This window comes from Sciurus carolinensis, chromosome 8 (genome assembly GCF_902686445.1).
Source record: "Sciurus carolinensis chromosome 8, mSciCar1.2, whole genome shotgun sequence".
Taxonomy (NCBI): domain Eukaryota; kingdom Metazoa; phylum Chordata; class Mammalia; order Rodentia; family Sciuridae; genus Sciurus; species Sciurus carolinensis.
Window position 1 is genome coordinate 61,077,383 of NC_062220.1, and position 21,467 is coordinate 61,098,849.

The following is a 21,467-nucleotide window of genomic DNA, read 5'->3' on the forward strand; positions in this document are numbered from 1 at the left end:
CTTTTTTTTCCACTTTGCATTAAAGATAATTTAAAATGACAGTTTAAATTTCTATTTCTATTTCTCCAAATTAATGGCACTGAAACATATCTGAAAATTACAAAACACTGCGTACATCAAAGATTACTAAACTGGCAGAAATAACAAATGAAGAAAAATGAGTCTTGGATTATCATGGACCTAACTTTAAATTTATTTAGTCTGTAAGTATGATACACTGGAAATGTATAAACATACAGGGCTGAGGTGAAACTGACTCTCAATCTCTTCCTCATCTGTGATTCTTTAGCATACTTTTCCTTTTATTATGCAAACAGAAAAGTTGAAGAGAAGAGCCTGAACTTTCAAATAATTCAGGCATAAGCAAGAATTTCTCAAGAATGTTTCTCAGAAAAGTTCTTGGCAACACCATCTCCAGCTCTGCATATTTCATGCTCAAGACTCAAAAGGGTTGTACTTGCCATTTCTTCATCTTCAGCCAGAACCAGGTCATAGTCACTCAGGGCCACACAGAAGATGATGGCTGTCACTCCCTCGAAGCAGTGGATCCACTTCTTCCGCTCAGACCTCTGACCTCCCACATCAAACATTCTGCAAGAACAAAAATCATGAGTTGACATCCCCGTATATGTTCAAAAGCTCTGAGGAGTTCTGAAATGCAGACAAAAATGCTCCAAACAGCTGGAGGAATGTGGGATGGGAAGAAAGGAGAAAAGGACTGAGTGGGAGGAAAACAATGTCACAAACTGGTTTTCTCAAAGGGTAAAATGTCTGCTCAGTTTATTTATTTATTTATTTTAACATCTTTGATTACAGGGTGAGTATCTCTAAAATAAAAAAAAAAAAATCCTCAACAAAAATAAGGACATTCATTAACATATGAGAACACTTAGGACATTAAAGCAAATACAAATGAAAAGGACTGTCCTACATATAAACACTGAGAAGTCACAGAAAGCAACTGGGGAATACAAAGATCAAAGGGTACAAATTCAATTTGCCAGTCATGGGACATTAGGGGCAGAGGGCATGGCTCCCTATTTCCCACTGTGAGTTTCTCTCAGAGGCAATAAGCAGTACGTCATTACTTTGATGTAAAGGAGAAACAATTCCAGGTAGGAAAATGTAGAATAAGCAAATCAAATTCAAATACAGGCAAAAAAAACTTGCCTAGATTAAAAAGTAAAATTGTGGTATGAAAAAATATGAGAACTGAAAACATGAAATAAATTGTAGACCTACTGAAAAGCCTTGGAATTTGGAGTGGAAAAAAAAAAAAAAAAACACTCAGTTTTTACACAACATACAATAGGGAACCATTACAGGTTAGGGAATGAGGTAACAACACTATCAAACTGTATAGCGACAGACAGTGGCCTTTTCCTCTTTTTCCTGGCAAGAGATTATAAAGTTAAGCAAAAGTTTAAATTTGCATAGACTACATTATGCAACCTAGAAATAACCACTTATATAATGGAAACACCATGCAAACTGGTACATTTTTAAAAGCTCCATTTATCTAGATGGTGCACTAATTAAAACAGTCCCTTGTTTAATTCCCAGGCAAAAGAATTTTCCCTATAGAGCAGTATTGGCCTATAAACCAACTCTGAGTACATCAACTACTATTGTTACTTTTATCATCATTTAAAAATGCAACCTTTATTTTGGTTTAGCCAGAAATTGTTCATTAAAGTGTGCCACATTACAAAAGGATTCTTCCACATAATAAATCAAAATGAATTTAAAAAAAAAGGATAGAATACAAAAAGGATGCAGAAAAGGGCCATAGAGGTTAAATAAGAACAAAGTAAAAGAAAATATATTCATTTTAATTGTGTAAATATTTGCAAAATTGCTTTGGAACATGATTTGACAATAATAGATAATTGAACAGATAGCCTTTCTTAGAAAACTTCTCTGATCAAATGTCACCTATTCTCTGTTCATGCACTGTAACAATCCACCTCAACCCCTCCCACATTTTCTCTCTTGTGCTGGTGACTTTTGTGTTATCACCTTGATTAAGCTATTACACCTATTTAATCAAACACTCATCTAGGTGCCTCTGAGAAATGAATGTTCTAGGTGCAGTTAATATCTACGATCACGACTTTAGGTCATGGAGACAGTCCTCAGTAACATGGACGGGTCTCTTGCAATCAGTAAAAAGGGCCTAAAGGCAAAAACTGAGGTTTCTCAGAAGAAAATGAAATTCTTCCACAAGACTGCACAATACCTTGTCTCCAAGCCTGCCAACCTGCACTACAGGTCATCGATTCTATTTCTCTGGAGAATACTGACTGGTACCAAGACAGGGGTGCTAAAAATGTGTTAAGTAGCTTTGGAACTAGAAAATGAACAGCAGCTAGAAGAATCCTGAGGCACTTCACAGAAAAAAAGAAATCTAGACTATTTTGAAGAGATGAGTAATAGAAATGCAGGTATTAACAACTCAGATGGAAGTGAACAGTGGGAAAGCTTTGCTTAAAGAATGCATATATTGTTTTGCAGAATGCTAGTGGACAGTTCAACCTTGAAGAGGTTTGAAATGAGGTCTTAAAAGGAAATGAAAACACATTATAGCCTGTAATCCGTGGATTGGGAGGCCAAGGAAGGAGAATCCCAAGTTCAAAGTCAGTTTCATCAACTTAGTGAGGCCCTCAACAATTTATCGAAACCTGGTACCAAAGGTGTGAGGTGGGGCGGGGGTGGACATGTTACATACTGCAGAAAAGGCAATCCTTGTTATAAAATGCAAACAGTTGACTGAATTGGGTAGAAGGCAGAAATTGCAAGCAATGATTTTGGACATTCAGCTGAAGATATCTGCAAAGAAAAGTGTGAAAACTGCAACTCTGTTTTTTTGCTGGTGCTCATGCTAAAACAAGAGCAGGAAGGTAAGCTGAGGAATTAATTCTTAAGCAAAAAGGAACCACACACACAGGGAAGAAGGAAATCTGAAAACAGGTAAATACGGGAGTGACATAACTACAAGCCAAGGAAAGTCATGAATTGCCAGTCACCTCCAGCAGCTGGCTAAGAAGAGAGAAGATTCTTCCTTAGAGCCTTCAGAGGGAACAAGGCCTAGCTGACATATGGATTTCAATCTTCTATTTCAATCTTCTAACCTCCAGAACTTGGAGAAAAAAAATTTCTACTTGTTTTTGCACCCAGTTGGTGGTAATTTGTAATGGCAACCCTGGGAAGTGAACAGATTCTCTTACCATGTATTTTTTTTTTTTCTATAAATTCTACTTTTCTCTATTGCTCTTTGCATCTCACAAATATTCAACTTCCTGTCATTTACCTCTTTCCTTTCCTAGCTCTACCTCATGAATGTAAAGATGAAGATTTTTCTCTCTTTTTGTTCTTTTTATGTTCCAACATTGGACACACATAGCCAAGAACTTCACAAATCTTTACGGACTGAATGAATAAACTGTCTGAAGAATATTTCAAAGCACTTTAAAGAAATAAGAGACTTTGTTATGTTCAAGGTGTAGATCTATCGGTTACTTTGTGGGAAAGTTAACTATGAAAGAACTTTAATTGTAATTTATTAAGTAATTTGACTACGGAAGAAATCTCTTCAATGTATTTATTTAATCAATGAAATATAAGTAAATGAGGATCCTTCATATATTGCTTATAAACAAAGAACTTTTGGCCTCAGCCAGTGATTTTCAACTTTAGTGAATGAGAGTCAACAGGTGGGAGATGTCCAGGATCTTATAGAAATTTTAAGATATTTTTAAAACCACAATTATTAATACATATTTTAATTTTTAAATGTATTTATTAACACATAATTACTAATAAATAATTGCACAAATTGATAGGATACATTGTGTATTAACTGTATCTATTTAGCTTTCTATTCTTGGTGCCCCATCTTTCTGATAGGACTTTTTTTTTTAATTGGTACATATTATTTATACAGAATGAAGGGTTTTTTAAAAATTTTTATTTTTCAGATGTTGATAAACCTTTATTTTATTCATTTATTTTTATGTAGTGCTGATAACTGAAGCCAGTGCCTTACACATGCTGGTAAGGGCCCTACCACTGAGCCACAAACCCAGCCCAAGAATGATGGGTCTTAATGAAGTTTTTCCAACTACTCAACAGAAGAACTTAGACCTAGAATCCTTACTTGCTAACCTATAAACTTACAACAGTAAGTTTTCTTCAGAAAATGGTCTTTAAAAAAAAGGTAAAAGGTAAAAAAAAAAAAAAAAAAAAAAAAAAAAATCAGAAACTAAAGTGCACTAGATTTAAAGAAATATTTTAAATTCTCATTCTAACAGCACACTTCCTTAAAGTTAAAAATCACTTCATAGTTTTGATAAATATGATAACAGTTCCCAGATCAGACATATCACATGGTCAGTTAACATCCGGCAATTATAGTAGCCCGCTAAAAGACAGTGAGTGATTCAAGGAATGAGACCACCAGGAGACAACATGTATGCTGGGGCTTAAGAGTGAAATGAGTGCTGGGTGTGGTGGCACACCTGTAATCCCAGTGGCTCAGGAGGCTGAGGCAGGAGGGCTGCATATTCAAAGTCGGCCTCAACAGCTTAGTGAGACCATGTCTCAAAATAAAAAACAGAAAAGGGCTGGGGATGTGGCGCAGTGCTTAACTGCTCTGGGTTCAATCCCTGGTACCAAAAAAAAAAAAAAAAATTACACCACTTTATGAACCAAGCAGTTAACACTGCCAGACAAACTACTTATGATCTGAATATTCATTTCAGAAAGCACAGCAATGATTATTTTTTTGTGGGTAAAAGAGGTCATAGAACACTGAAATGGAACTTTCATTCTCTGAAAAACTCAGTTCCTTGAGCCACTGATAAATCAGTAACAGAAGACAGTAACAAATGTGTTATCTTTCAGAAAGCTGTGGAAGCAATCAGAGGCACGGTCGTAAATATTTAACTGTGCTTTCAGCTTGTAACAGTTAAGCTTTCTTTAGGAAGTGAACTGATGATTTTATGTCTCACTAGGAATGTTTTGTTAATATGTTTTTAGAAATTCGGCTTTATTATCATTATCATTTCAGAGCATTAGTCTAACCCATAATTCATAGTAAAGCCCTATTTTAGAATGATTATCTTGAATCAAACATTTTCAATCAAAGTAAAAAAGAAGAGATAAAATGATAACAATATGGAATACTCTATTTACAAGCCAAATGAAAATAAATTACTTTTTGGTATAATTACTTAACAATTTGTTAGGTTTATTAAAAAAATTTAATCTTCTGTTTTTCATTTTTAATCCTACATTTCTGGTACTGTGGGGATGGAGAAGGATAAAAGCTAATAAGAGAATATACATGCATTCTTGTAAAGTTTGAATTTTTACAAAGAAAATAAAAAGCTTCATTAAAAATTAGAAAATAATCTATCACAAGTACAAATGATTTATCTATACCCTTATAGTATTTTTTAAAAGTGAAATCTAGAAAAAGACATGGAGTATAAAAATTATGAAAACTTTCTTAAAACAGAGCATAAAGATGTTTTGTAATTCATGCGACAACTGGGGCATGCTCAATTTGAGTCAGGTTGTCTACAAAGCTCTGCAGGTATACAGTGGCACCTGACTGGAGGCTGCAGTCTTCCTGAAAATGAATCTCAACTTTCTTGGGGTGAAAAAACAAAACAACAACAAAAAAATAAAAATAAAATAATAAAATAAAAAACCCTCTGTGTTATTTTTCTGTGTAAGAAAATTAATAAAAACAAAACCTACAAATCTACATGTCAAATTTTAGCATTTTTTATATCCAACAGTATTCATTAGTTAATATTTATATGGATCTGGGAACATGTGGGTTTTCCTAAGTATGAATAATGTGACTCTGTTGTGTTGGTGGGATTCAGGTTCTGCCTCTGAGAAGGGCCTCACAGGGATTTAAGAGCTTAGTGTTCAGTGTCCCTTCTTCTGAACACTTAAATGGCACTTAGGAAATGTGACATTTTTAAATGAATTTGAATCATGAGAAACTAGTTTAAGAAAAAAACTTGCTAGCCTCTTTATATAGCTTCAAAGTATAGAAAGGAATAATACTAAGGGGGAAAGAAAGGAATATCTATAGTTTTTTATCAGTATTTTTTTTTAAGATAAAGTAAAACCAGTAATCTGGGATTTCTATGAAAACAAAGAAGTTTTGTGTCAGTAGAAAATTCTGTGATGTTAAATTATTTACTCATGCATCTATCTTTACATAGGACATAAAACCTTGTTTTCCTTGATTTTATTGTTATTATTCTAACTGGAATAAGGTGAACAGAAATATGATCAACAATGCACACATATGACAATTTTGACTGGTGAGTTATGAATTAGTAAGTGGAAGATTTAGACAAAGCAGCAGATAACCTGATAGGGAAAACTAGGTGAAAATAATTGATGAGGAAGGCTGTAGAGATAAAATAAGAATGTGCAAATTAAAACGTTACATTTGTTTAAGTCCAACAGTTTTTCTTATTTTGAAAACAGTTATTTAATGAAAAAAGAGAAACCCAGTTCTGTAAATTTGTATTCAATGTTTTACTGACCTTCCCTGAGCCTGGTTCCTTATAAAATGAGGGAACAGAACTAAACGAACTCCAATATCCCTTCCATTACTAAAGGCTAAAATTCAGTGCTTCTCTGTTCAGAACTCAGGAAGTTAATATTCAGTACACTTTAAGTAAACATTTCTCATCATGAAATAGTGCAAATATCACTTGGCTATGAATAAGAATTTTCTTGAAAAAATTTAAAAGGCACCCTTCTTTTCAAACATTTCCATAAATAAGCAAATAGTCTATCAAAGAAACCAGAGAGCAATATTTTCCCAGTATTTTCTGTTCAGAAATAAAAGTCAAAACACTATTTTCATTTAAACCACTGTAAAAATTACAGCCATTTACCTGTATTTTTTTCTTAAATAAAAATGAAAATAATCTTCGTAAGAATACTTCTTTTTGACCTTTTTTTTCTCCCGATTCTTTTGTTCAATTATTTGTGCAAAGTTTTTCTGACTGCAATTTCCAACCTTAAAAATGTTACAAACTTTTACTACTGTATCTTTTATTTCTAAAGGAATGTGTTTTATATCTAAATTTATAAATAATATGTTTAGAAGCTACTCACTTAAAATGAAGATCTTTGAAAGTAAAATGGGTTTCAACAATCCCTGTAGTTTTCACTCTGGTTCTGAGAACATCTTGCTGAGTTGGGATATAATTTGGTTGTGCTATTCTGTCCAAGTCATTCAAATAGCTGAAAAAACAGGCAACAAAACAACATGCTAATCATAAATATAGCCAATAAAGATCATTCAAAACAAAGACTATAATATCTTAATGACTGCCATACTCTAAAATCATTGGACATTTTTGAATTTCTGTGTAATGATGTAAAACTATCAATTTAGGCTTAGATCTTACATGATTTCTACTAGCTGAAATGAAAATGTTTAGACTTATCTAACCACCAAGTTCTTTTAGTATTCTTAAAATGTGCACTTTGTCTTTTAGTTACAGTAATCCAAAGGAAAAAGAATAACTTTTTAAAAAAAGTCCAAGCTAATGAATTTGTCTTAAAATTGTTCATTACACTTTTTTGGTGAACTGTACTTATGTTGCATATATTACTCTTTTGTTGAAGACTTTAAAAGTCTTAATTTTGGCTAAAGTATTGAAGAAACCTCAGGCAAAGATTGAATGAGATGCTGGTTCTTCTCAATCTTATCTGCAGGATAAGACCCAACCTGGCTCCTGTAGTCTGGATTTTACTGCTCTCTAAACCAATACCCACATTTTACAACTCAATGATTTTAGTCACTTATCTAATACTTTCTCCCAATGATGCCAAATATTTTGTGATATAAAAATGTAGTGGTATCTTATCATGCAAAGTAAGAAAGTAAATTATGTTTTGCCAAATTGTGTGGTAGCAGCAATAACTCACAGAAAGTGTAGGTATGGAAGATAAATGTGGGCCTGGATGAGTAAAGGATTCGTGGACAATGAGAGTAATAATCAGAAACATGAACGAGGGGGTAAAAAAACAGGGAATGTCACTCCCATTAGAAACTGCAAGCCAACATGGAGACAGGAACGGTCAGGTCTTAATTCTTGGAGAGCAGGCCCCTTAGTAGACTGTGTACAATGTTAAATGAGGTCAGCCGAAAATGGTGGGTATCACTGCAATATCCTGAAATACTAGATCAGTACTGAACAGATAACTTAGGAATAAATTTAGGCACAGAGAAGTACCAACTAATGAAACTTCAAATTGGTATTAAACTCTGAACAGGTTGCTTAGTCATTCAGAACAGGGTCTTGAAAACAAAAGGCATTTGTTATTTTGCAGTGCTAGGGATTGAACACAGGACTTTGTGGATGTTGGGGAAGTGCTCTGCCCATTGAGCTACATCCTAAATAGTTGATTCATTTTGGATAGAGTTGAGAAATTACCCAAACACTGAATTAGTAACAAAAATGTTATGAATGGTCAAGTATATGTACGTGGTATGGATACAAGGATACAGAGGAGATGATGCCTGGGTTACCCATACAAAGCAAAATTTATAGAACCACACATGCTAAAGATTTCAGAATTTTTCTGATTTTGGAAATTTGGATTAGAAATGCTAATCATTTCTTGTAGAAGTGATGACACCAGTCAGTACTGTATTTCTGAATTAAAGAGAATCTTATTATCACATTGGTGATAATATCCCAGTATTTATGCCTTTAATTCCATAATGTAAGTTATATATTACATAATGTTATGTACATTGTTACAATTTATTGTATGAAAATCTGATTTATCCAATCAACCAAATGAACCATGCCACGATTTTACTAATGACCCTTTTAAAATAATTATTCTTATTTAAAACATGCTTTGATTACTCAGATACATATTTTATTAAAACTGCTATAGTTCTAACAGAAAAGAAAAATAGGCATTGTAAAAAAAACTCCCATTGTTTTAAATGATCACAAGTTTAAACTGCAAATTGATACTTAGTCTAATGAGCAATGTGGCAGGATACTACCACTTCCAGTCCAGAACTAAGAACTCAAGATGCACTCTAGCACCATGGAGGAAAAGATTTCTCTGACTTCCATTATTCTTGAAGACTGACTGCATTATTGTACATTAAGTTAGAAAAAGCAAAAATGAAATAATAGCCAAAGCAACACATCTTTCCCAATACATGTCCAAGCAGTGTGCAGTGGGACAGTGATGTTGGTCAAAGAGGATGAAGAGGCCCTCAATCTATGTGCCCAAGGAGTACTTCTTAATTATTGAAGCAGCTCCTCTTGCTAAGCTTAGCCAAGAGCAATCGTCTATCTCTAATTGTGACTGCCATTTAAATTTTTAAGCAGGTGTTGATAGTGGGAAAGCAAATAATAAGGTTTAAGAATTGTGTTTTTCCTTTAAGTAATTTTTCTGATTTGTCTTCTAGCCTGTGTGAAGTCTGGCTTATTAATTCATTTATTATTAAACAAGATCAGTCTGAGTGACAACTACCTGTCAGGCTATGGTGATATGTTAGGCAAAAACAAGCATTACTGAATTCACAGTGTAGTGGCAGAAATAGTAAATGATCAACTAGTCACAACATAAAAATAAATCAAATAAACTCAAAATATATGTAATTCTGAAAGGAAAGTACATCATATTACAAGTACAGTGAAGCAAGAACTGTCTCAGTGCAGCAAAGAGAATTTCTTGTAGAAGTTATAACACCAGTCAGATAGGTGGGCTCATATTCAATAAACTACATAGGTAACAACATGTTCACATAGTATGGAAGTTAAAAGTATAAATTAAGAAACACAGAGTTACATAAGACTACTGTGGGTGATGTGATGCACGTTATTCATTCACATTAAATCACACAATACATGGAGCATGCTCCGCTGTCCAACAACGCATGATAAGATACTTGGGTCCACAGCCCATTTGTTTGTTGCTCACTATGGTCAAGTACATGCCATTTACAAAGAGCTCCAACGCATGTCCTCATCTATCTAACCTTACCTTGGTCTATAACAGTCAACACTACCTTTAAGTAAAACGGAACACTATCAGGAACTTAAAAAAGTACATAGTACACATTTCAGAGACCAATTAATGCTATACATGTAATATCTGACATTTCTGAGTATGTGTCCCAAATTATGGAAACAATTACTTGAGGTTTTCTTGTTTTATAACATATTTTTTGTGTGTTATATCACAAAATAGAAAGTTGACTGGGTTTTCTCACAACTTGCTTTGCAAACTTTCAGGGTTCACCACCTGGACAATTAGGGCAGTCTTTTCTTCTAAAGAACCTGTATTTAAGTATCTGTAAACAGGAAGCTCATGTCTCACGTCTACAGTTGACAACTTTCAAGTGTAGTGATATTTTACGCAGTGAGAATATATCTTGGTTACACCAGCCATTACTTCAAAAGATTCCTACTTCAGGTGCCTGTCTCAGGCATCATTAAAGTAACAAAAAGAACCCACATCATACCCTCTCATTTGGCTACCTTCAAGTAAGTTAGACATTTACTCAAATTCACAGTGAATTTTTCAAAGTTCCAATTATTTCTTGAAAATACACTAGAAACATTCCCATTCTGCATATTTCAATTAAAGTTTACATAAGCAAGAGTCTCTAAAGGTACCACTGAACACACAGGAAATAAAAGCATTCTTTTCTACAAACACAGAAAAACGAGAAAGTTTTGAAATACTGTCATCCTGAATATCCTGAGTTGTACAAGAATATGTCAGCCAATTCTGCAATAAAATTGACTTGGAGGTATATTTGACTCACAAGTAATTATTCATGATAGTTTAGTTCAGAAGTTATGATTACTTACTATGCTGCAGAATCATTAAGCTGGTACTCTCGGGATCTGTTGAAACAGGCTTGTACACCACTATCTTTCCATAATCTCTTTATAACTCCAGCAAGTTCTGCAGTCATAAAGCCTTCTTCTGCAGCTCCAGCAAGCACAAAGAGTTGGCGGGCGTCATCCTGAACATTCAACAACCAATTTTTTAGAGAGTAAAAAGGGAGAAATTAGAGATAAAAAGTACAAAGGGAGAAATAAGAGATAAAAAAGCAATACTGAATTTCCTTATGTTTTTATAGAAGTGTCATAGCTTTTCTCTCTCTAAAGCACCCTTAAAAAATTGGCTTAACCAAAAGAGCATAATCATAAATCACGAGCTTGTGTTTTATGGCATTAGCATTATTCACCAAGGCACCAGGAAGCTGGAAGAATTTCTGAAGTTAAAGTGCATGAAGGGGACCTTAATTAACTATCTACAGTTTGCTGTGTACTAAAGATGATTGTTTTTGAGAAAACAAAGGAAGAGCCTATGTTTTGCTCCTTCTTGCTCAAACTATTTTCATTTTCAATCTTAGAAACATATAACACCATTAAAGATTACATTCAGATAGAATCCATTTAAGTGTGAGCTTTTCAATATCTTTATAGATGCAAAATATGTTAAGAGAAAGGAAAAATCAATGTGGAGTAAGCAAGAATGGTCTGTAGATTCACAGGAGACTTTAAAGTATACACATCAAAAACAAGGAGGAAGCAGTTGGGAGCAGGTGTCTGCCAACTCAGGCATGGAGAATAAATAAGCACCTCTTTGGAACAGAAATATTCAATATGGGTAGGAGTTACCATATTTGATAAAATCATTCTAACCTCCAGGTAATACCACAGCTAATCCAAAGAGGGCAGGGGACGGGGGAAGCTGCTACCTTCATAGAGGTTCTCTTTAGCCTGAGACATGTTAAGTGGGTGGATAATACCTTATTACTATCAAGGGACATCCCTCCAAATATAGATGGCCTTCAGTTTTTCCATGGCTTTTGCATCCACAGATTTAACAAATTTCAGATTGAAGATATTTGAAAAACTAATTGCATCTGTACAAACTTTTTCCTTATTCCCTAAACAGTACAGTATAACAACTATTTATATAACACATTGTATTTAGGTATTATAGGTATTCTAGAAATGATTTAAAGTATATGGGAAGATAGGCATAGATTATAAGCAAATATTATGCTACTGTATGTAAGACTTCAGAATCTTTGGATATTAGTATCCAATGATGGTCCTGAAATCAATCCCCCACAGATATGGAAGGATAAATACATGGTAGCTTTTAAAGAGGTGGAACACATGACAATATGGTGTGCAGAAGAGAAGACGCATTTGGTGACACAGCTCACAGAGTGTACTAGCTGACAATGTAAATTCATCCTGTTGCCAATTTGTGAAATATTTTCTTTTCAGCTAGAACTCATCATGAAAAATAATTAAGTCTCTCAGCATGAGAACATATTATTCAAGCATATGTTTCCCTTTTTAGTAAATCACAAGAGAAATACGCGCAAGCAAGCAACATGTGCGTGATATCCTTAATAAACCCCATGTATCATGGTTTCAAGTCATCCTGAAAACCATAAACCCAATTTCATTAAATGACTATTAAATTTTCTAAATATTTACCTATATGTAAGAAATGTCTACATTTGACCACTTTTATTTAGTAAATTATATGAATAATTTCTTCATTTTGGAAAAGTACTTTTCACTTAAGCATGCTTTTAAGTAAGTTTTGGTTTATTGTATCTTAATTCAATTTCAATAAATTTTTGAAAGGAAAAGACCAATGCCCTCCAGTATAGGTCATGAGATCTTTCTCGCTTCAAACTTTCTAGGAAGAAGCCTAAAGAAAAAGCAGAAGAAACTTTGGAAGCTCTATTTATAAACTGCACTTTCTGTGGCATTCAAAAATGTCTCTTCCTTTTTTTAGATTCAACATACAAGTGGGATCATGCAATATTTTTCTTTCTGTGTCTGGCTCATTTCACTTAGCATAACGTCCTCACATCCAAATGAAGGAATAAATGAATGAATGTCAAATATACAGAGAGAATTAAACAGCAGTTACCAGGGACGTGGGAAGTGGAAAAGGAAATGAAGCGATGCAGTTCAAAGGTCAAAGGAACAGACATGTAGGATGATCAAGTCCAGAGATCTAATTACAACATGAGAACTATAAATAAACAAAAAGGTATTGTAACCAGAGATTTTCGTCAAGTATATTTTAGCTGCCCTTGTCACACAAAAATGCAACTATGTGAGTAGAAGGATATGTTAACTTGCTTCAGTAATGATTTTACTATCCATATGTATCCCGTAATGTCAAATTATAAACCTCAAACATACACAGCATTTAATATGTAAAATATCTTCTACTCAAAATAAAACTAGAATATTCACCTCCATGTTAGTAGCTCAATGTTCAGATGCTGAATTTGAGCTGAGGCACTGTAGAAATTATTCCAAATAATCTTTTGTACAAAGATGTTAGGCAATCTGCTTAAAGTTCCACAGCTAATAAGTCACCCAAATGATCATTTAAATCAGTAAGTCAACAATTGCTCAGTAACTATTTGTCTATAATAGGACAATTTCAAAACTGCAGAATGATCTGATCTCGGCATGGAATGAGGTCTTTGTAGGCTTATGTTAAAATTAATTAAGAGCATTTAAAAACACAAATATGAGGGTAACAAAACAGTGTGGCACATGGTAGAAAAAGGGCAGAGATTACTGAAGACAAGGCTGAAGTTTGATTAGGAGGGATACAGGCTTATAAAGCAGTTTACAGGAACGTTTTTGTGGTGTTTATTTAAAAAAAAAAAAAAAAAAGAGCACCAACGAGGGGTGTGGTTTAGTGGCAGGGAACACTTGTACAAGGCCCTAGTTCAATTCACAGCACTCCCCCTAAAATAAAATTTAAAAAAGGAAAGAAAAAGAAATGTTATTTGCCAAGCAAGTATTTGAGAGTAGCAAGCGGGGGAAAAAAATCCTCGGATATAGCCAAGGTAAAATGCTTTTAAATTACTAAGGACTAAATGAAAATAAGATGGTTTGGAGAACGTAAATTCCGGTACATATAACTCTGCTTTGGGAACTCAAAGGAAGCTACAATATGTTATTGTTTATAGAGAAAAAATAATCAGTCTTTTTCAAAATGAGGATCAGGAAAACCTAGCAAGCTGTACTTGTTTAGTAATGTGCATTATATGTGCAGCTTTTGCCCATTTTATCAAATTCATAAGAGTATGTCCAGAACGGGGCAGGGAACATGTTGAGAGACCACAATGACTATCTTCTGACATATTAAGGATCATAAAAGGCAAGAAGGAGTAACCTTCCTGTTGAGCTCAGAGCAGAAAAAGGAGCATTCTTAAGACAGAAGCTATAAGCTTTCAATTGAATAACATGAACACATTTTAACAATTGCAGTAAAAGAATAAAAAAGGGAGGAGGAAATTCCCCCCCACCCCCTTTCAGTTCTGGAGATTTAATCTAGGGGAATTTGACACTGAACTATTCCCAGACTTTTTTTTTTTTTTTTACTTTGGAGACAGGGTCTCACTGAGTTGCCTGGCTGACCTCAAATGTGTGATCCTCCTGCCTCAGCTTCCCAGATAGGTGGAATTCAGGCATGTAACACTGCATCAAGTAATGCAGAGGTTGTGGGGTTTAAGGAAAATCTAGATGACACAGCAGATAAAACTTATGGATGAGATTGAATTTATATAGAAAATATCAGAAAGACATTCTAACGTATAGGCTAAATAATTAAAAAATAGCGATACCTACCAATTTGGGGCCACAAGAATAAGAGACTAATGTCAAGGTTGACGTACAGATGGATGTCTTGATTCAATGGCTTACCCTATTTCATTAGGAACATTAGCCACTGATACTGAAAATCACACAGGATAAAAACTTCTCATTATTTAATCTACCACATTTCTATAGCATACATTGTTACTCCTATAAATTTAAACAGTTATACTTCTCTGTTGAACCTTTAAGGAAATCTTAAGAACTTCAATGGGTTCATCACTCCATGGCTCATGGTGCCCATCTTAAGATGTTAAAGGGTTGCTTTTAGAAACATGTACATGTCAAACACACATTTCTCTAAAAATACAAATCTAAGTAAAAAAGACTTGAGGCAAGAAAATAGGCAGTCATTATTCTTTTTTTTTTCTGTAAGATTGTTTAAAAGAGGAAAAAAGCCTAAAAATAAAATAAGTTAATTTTAACTAAATTGCAGAGAGCAAAAATTTTAACTAAATTGCAGTGAATTTAGTATGAAGCATAAGCTTCATTATATCAAGAAGGAAAATTACTGATAAATGTATGACACAAATATAATTTTTATGCCTATGAATATTATATATGTATATGTATTTTCAAAATAATAATATCAAGAAATACTGACGTTCAGGTGTTCTTTGAATAGCACCTGTTGTCAATGCAGATACAGAAGAATATAATAAGTGAAATGAGGGAAGTAGAACTATAAAGTGCTAGACGCACACATTACTTTTCAAGAAACTATCATTCTGACACCTGCAAACATTGATATTTCTCAGAATCAAAACAATATAAAATCATGTTTCTTCAATATATGTTTTAAATATAAACCAGGAACTATAATAAATGACTCAAATATTCATCAAGAAAAAACAACAAGTAAAAATAACTAGAGACATTTTAAAAAAGAAGATTGGAGAAAGAAGGCTGATATTATTGGATATTAAAAGCCTATGATTCGTAGAATAGTCTGGAATTAATATAGATCAATAAGAAAAACATTCCCAAATCTGTATTCATTTTTATGATTAAGGCAGCAAGATAAATCAATTGGAAAGGATATGATTATTCAACAAAATAGTTATCGAAAGAAGGAAAATAATGTTGAACCTTAATGCACACAACAAAACAAGTTTCAAAGGGACTAAAGAACAAAACAAGAAACCAAAATTAAAATCCACTCCCCTAAAACACTTTAAAAATATCACACATATTTGGTCAATCTTTGGTTGACAGAGGATGTTCTAAACTGAAGCATAACAGAAGAAATAACAGGAGAGGTTATACTGACCAAATTGTATTGTTATATTGAGTATTGTGTGCACTATGAATATGTAACAACAAATCCCATCAGTATGTACAATTATAATGCACCAATAAAAAATGGGAAAAATTACATATGTATCCATAAGACTGAAGGCACCAAGAAATTTCTATCATGGACACAGGTATGTGCCAACAAGCAAATAGGGTAATCAAAACACCAAGACTCCAATAGGGAAATAATACAAAACATAAGCCACAAACACAGAAATAAAAATATAGTCAATAAGGATATAGAAAACTGCTTAATTATATTAAAATTAAAAATTCATATTAAATTTATAGAAGATTTATGAAAAACAAATGAGCAATTTTTTTTTAAGTGTAAGACTCCTAAATTTTGGCTACCTAGAGTGTTTTAACAAAAGGTACCTCCACAGGCTGTTGCTTGGAAGGTAAACTGATAACCTTTTTCAAAGGCAATCTGGCAAACATATATACCAACCATCTAAGTAAAGGAAAATAAATTACAAAGTTATTATAGAAAAGAGATCATTATGCAGAAGCACACTGAGAACTGGGGCAGAAAGGGAAGTTATTTAAGTGAATTCAAAGCAAAGTTTCTATTCCTTACAGAGTAAGGAAATCCAAGTGCTTTCCCAGTTGCTATGAAGGACCAGACTTGTATTTTGGTTTATTTTGTTTCCAATTTATTTTGTAACTAATACTAGAAAAAAAATAGAATTAAAGAAATCTATATACATTTATACAGATTTATATTTTGCATGTTTTTAAATTTGTATATTATTATTTATATATAAATCTATATTATAGATGTATCACTGTCAATTTCCATAAACCCATATACACATTTACCCTTAATTTGTCCTCATTTTATGCACATCTTTGTGGACAAGCACTGGTCCACTGATCACATTTTGTGCAACAGTGTTCTAAGCAACTAACGCCAGAGGCACGCTAATAACCTGCTACATGAAGCTTCCCTAGCTTCACATTATTAGAAACATAACAGTCTAAATTGTCAACGTTATCATTCACAAATGGACCACCCTCATTTTGAGGAAGTTTTAAAAAGACATCAGGCATAAAATTTGATTGCTCTATGCCTGCCTTGAGAAACTGTTTTCTCTCATTTTAAATAACTAATGTATAATCTGCTTTGCAAATCTACTAGCTGCCAAATATGCAGTAAACCATAGCACGTTAGTCATTGTTTCTTAAAATTTCACACCTTTTTAGCCAATTCTCACCAAATCACTCTACACTTAAGATGTAATTCCAATCGAAATATCAACTGGGTTTAAAATTTTTGTTTCAAGAGGTTTGGGGAGAATTAATTCTCAAGTTCACCTGGAAAAGAAATGCTTAACAGTCTGATACCTGGTTAAAAAAATAACAACAGGATGGGGTGGTTTTAATCAACTAGATGCCAATTAATCCTATGAAGAAACAGAAATTAAAATAATGTGATTCTGACCATAATGAATGCATAACAATTGTAAACAATAAGACAGTCAACAAACATTTTATTGGGCATCTATTATGACCAAGGAATGTGTTAAACATTTGCTATTCATTTGGTCTTATTCCTAACAACCCTGCAAATTAGATGTTATCATTATTTCTCTTCTAATGAAACATGCCTAGAGAAGTTAAGTAATTTAACTAGTGACTGGTTGGGAAAAGAAAAAAATTTATCAGGAGGGAAAAAAAAGAAATGTGTCCAAAAACATATCAAAGCAAATGCTAAAGGCAGCATTTTCACCTAAATGGAATGATTGTTTTAAAAATGAGTATTGGCAAGAAACAATTAGATTACAAGATATATTCAGATCTTAACTACTGACACACACACACAACACTATTTCTATGGGGTGGATAAAACAATATATATGAAAAATAAAACTAGGCATTCTAGAAAAATAAATTAAAAATAATTATAACATGAAGAATATCTATGAAGACAGAAAACACAGAAGTTGGAATTGATTGAAAAACAAAACAAAACAAAACAAAACAAAAAAAAAAAAAAACAAAGCAAAACAAACAAACCAAACCCCTAACCCCAGTTCTCAAACAAGAAAAGAAGTTTTTCAAAAACACTGGAAAAAATATTTGCAATATATATATATATGTCCTTGAAAAGGACAAATAATTTAATAGGACAAAGTAAGAATACTAAGAGAGGTTAATGGGAGAAACGTCTCCTATAAAAGATTACTCACCAAGCTTTTGGTTGGAAAGCAAATTTACGGCACTGACCAAAGTTAAATATCTGGTTATCCTTCAACTTAGAGCTCAAACTTCTAGGAATTTATGCCTCAGAAATAGAAGTATATTCAGACTGACTTTGAATATATTGTGTCTTATTTGCTGAATACTTTTTCCTTATTTTTGTCTAGAAAACTTACACACATTTTAATATTCAACTCAAATGTCCCTTCCCATTTCCAGTCCAACGTTAATCCATCTATACATCCCTGAGCATAACTTCAAGAGCCTAGTGGTTCTTCAGAGTTGTGCAGAGGCAAGCCAACCCAACAGGGAAGGAACCGATCAGAAGCAACGTGAGGATGGGCATTTGTAAAAGAGTTAATAGGGACCACAAAGGCCAATACAAGTAAGGGTATGAGAGGAGGAAGAAATAGATCCAAAGCAGGTCACATTAGATTCCAAAATCTGAGACAACCAACTCAAGAAGAAAAAGATAAGGAAAGTCTTATAGTAAGGGATTAGTATTCCTGCTAATTCCTAAAACTAAGCCTAAATTATCTTTAAAAACAAAAAAAAAGGTGGGATGTGTGTGTGTGTCTGTGTGTGTGTGTCTGTGTGTGCGCACGCGGGCGGGCGGTACACGTGTGAAAATAACATTCCTTGAGAGAAGAATATGAAAAAAATCCTCTTTCAAAGCTGCTTATCCTAGGCAGGCAGAGTGGTGCATGCCTGTAAACCAGCTACTCAGGTGAGGCAGGAGGACTACAAGTTCAAGGCCAGACTGGGAGAAAAAAAAAAAAAGGTTTAAAAAAGGATTGGTGATACAGCTGAGTGGTGAGAGTGCCCCTGCACTGACACTTCATCAGCTCCCACCACACAGGGTACAAAGTCTTTTTCTCATAGCCACATATAAGATCTGAATGTAGAATACTGCATACATTATTGACAAAAGGTTTCAAACACCTTAATTAGAAATGAAATTGGTATGATTTCTATTAATTCCTTCTCCCTAGTCTAAGGGTAGAGTCCTTATATGTACTCCTTTTAAACAAAGATTTAAAAGCTTGGTGTAATTAACATTTGTAAGATTTAAGATCATTTTCAATAATTCATAACATTATTTTGAATCTTTTCCTAAAATAAGATTTGAAATATATATCCAGAATACTGATATACTATTCAGTATACTTCCCTACTACTCAATCTATAATTTATCCATTCACCATTTGTTCATTCAACAAATGCTTTTTGGACATGTGCTGAATGAACAAATAATGAGTACATTATTTTAAATGATCTACAGTCCTCTGTAGTCCATTGAATCTCCAGATTTATTCATCCTACGCATCTCCTACTTTGTACCCTTTGACCTACATCTCCTCCTTTCCTTCCACCCCACCACCCAGTCCCTGGTGATCAATGTTTTATTCTCTAACTTTGCATAGCTGATTTTTCTTGGTTTTGGGATTCTATATATAAATAAGATCAGATTTTATCTTTCTGTGTCTGCCTTTATTTCACTAAATAACATCCTCCAGGTTCATCCATATTGTGGAAAATAGTGAGCTCTCCTTTTTAAAGTCTGAACAATATTCCATTTGTGTGTGTGTGTGTGTGTGTGTGTGTGTGTATGGGTATGTATGTGTGCACACACATCACATTTTATTTGTCCACTGACAGGTAGTTTCCCTATCTTGGCAAGTTGAAAAAACAACGGTATGAACACAGGAGTGCAGACACCATTATCCAGTGGTTATTTTGCCTCCTTTGGTATACCCAGAAGGGTGATTACTGGATCATAAGGTAATTTTATTTTTAATTTCTTTAGGAATCTTTCCACTGTTTTTCGTAATGGATGAACCAATCTACATTCTTACCAAGAGAGCACTAGGGTTCCTGCTTTTCCACCATCCTGATCAAAATTTGTTCTCTCTTCATGACAACATAAGGCTAATCAAACTGTATGAGGGATATTTGTTAAATAAGACTGTGGCTGCCCTTGTCCCCCACCAAAACACACACAGGTGAGATGACAGGTCAGTTTATTTATTTCATTATAGTACCGATTTTACCATGTACACATATCTAGTAACAATGTCATAGAATCTCAAATAGAAGCAGTCAACTTTGTTTTTAAAAAAGGATCTTGAAATCTACGTGAAAATTTTAATTAACATGCTAAAGCTTTTAAGTTTTCATTTGAGGGGCTGGGGAGATAGCTCAGTTGGTAGAGTGCTTGCCTTGCAAGTCCAAGGCCCTGGGTTCGAACCCCAGCACCGCAAAAAAAGAAAAAAAAATTGTTTGAAAGGAAAAACTGAGTAAATTAATATGACTCAGTAATTTATAAGAAAATTTTAAAGAAACTCATAAACAAATCTGGTTTATTTTAGATTTCTCCAACCTGTATTTCCTAATATGGCTTTTATTCATTTTCCTTTCTTATTAAGAATGAATTTCCCAGTGTGTTAAAAGAAAACAACAACAAACCCTAAAACAGATTTTCTCTACACCGAAAATCTTCATGGTATTAGTAAGGAGACGGCATATGTACATGTGTGCACACATGCATGTGCACACATACAACATTAAAAGATGAAGGAACTATAAAAATGCACAGTGCTATTAATATTACACCTACTTTAGACAAAAAAATAAGCTAGGCTTCAGTTAAAGGCTTTTGGTCAAGTTTTATATCAGTTATTAAAAAAGAATTAATAAAGTATACACTAGCAAACAACCAAATGGGCTGAGGGGAAAAAAATGTTTTGTGGACAGCACCAGTATTGTTGGAATCAAACTGAAAACAAGTTACTGGGTGGAATAAGGAAGCACAGGCATGAGCCTTGATCACTCTTTCTATTGTGATCTTTCCTGGGTTTTAGTTTTCCTGTACCGGAAAATAAAGGGTGGAACGAGCTTGCCTTCGAAGGTTACCTTTGGCGCTAAAACTGGATACATGTTTCTTAATGGCCAATATTTTCCTATTCCAATGATAAGCAAACTTTTACACTGTTTTCATTATTCAAGATTAGACTTCTTTGTAGTCTGGGCATGAACACAAATAAGTAGGTCGTTTCAGAATTCTAAATTATAAGAACGGATTTTAAACAGTGTTAGTGTAAGCAGTTTACACTCTATTAACTATGAAATATTGTTATGGGGACTGCTGTTTGTATCTGGAATGCCCCCTCAAGGTATGTGTGTTAAAGGCTTGGACTCCAGCCCAGGGGGCTACTGTGAGATGGT

General features: G+C 33.8%; 1 protein-coding gene across 1 annotated transcript in view; it reads right to left on the minus strand.

The window, feature by feature from the left end:
* The window catches only part of Gnai1 (G protein subunit alpha i1), an 81,033-nt gene that overhangs the window by 7,198 nt on the left and 52,368 nt on the right, over positions 1-21,467 (minus strand). Inside the window, exons 4-6 of the mRNA XM_047561778.1 lie at positions 10,893-11,050; positions 7,153-7,281; positions 462-591 (exon numbers count right to left, since the gene is read on the minus strand). Coding sequence (XP_047417734.1) covers positions 462-591; positions 7,153-7,281; positions 10,893-11,050 — 417 coding nt within the window. The remainder of the gene's footprint in view (positions 1-461; positions 592-7,152; positions 7,282-10,892; positions 11,051-21,467) is intronic.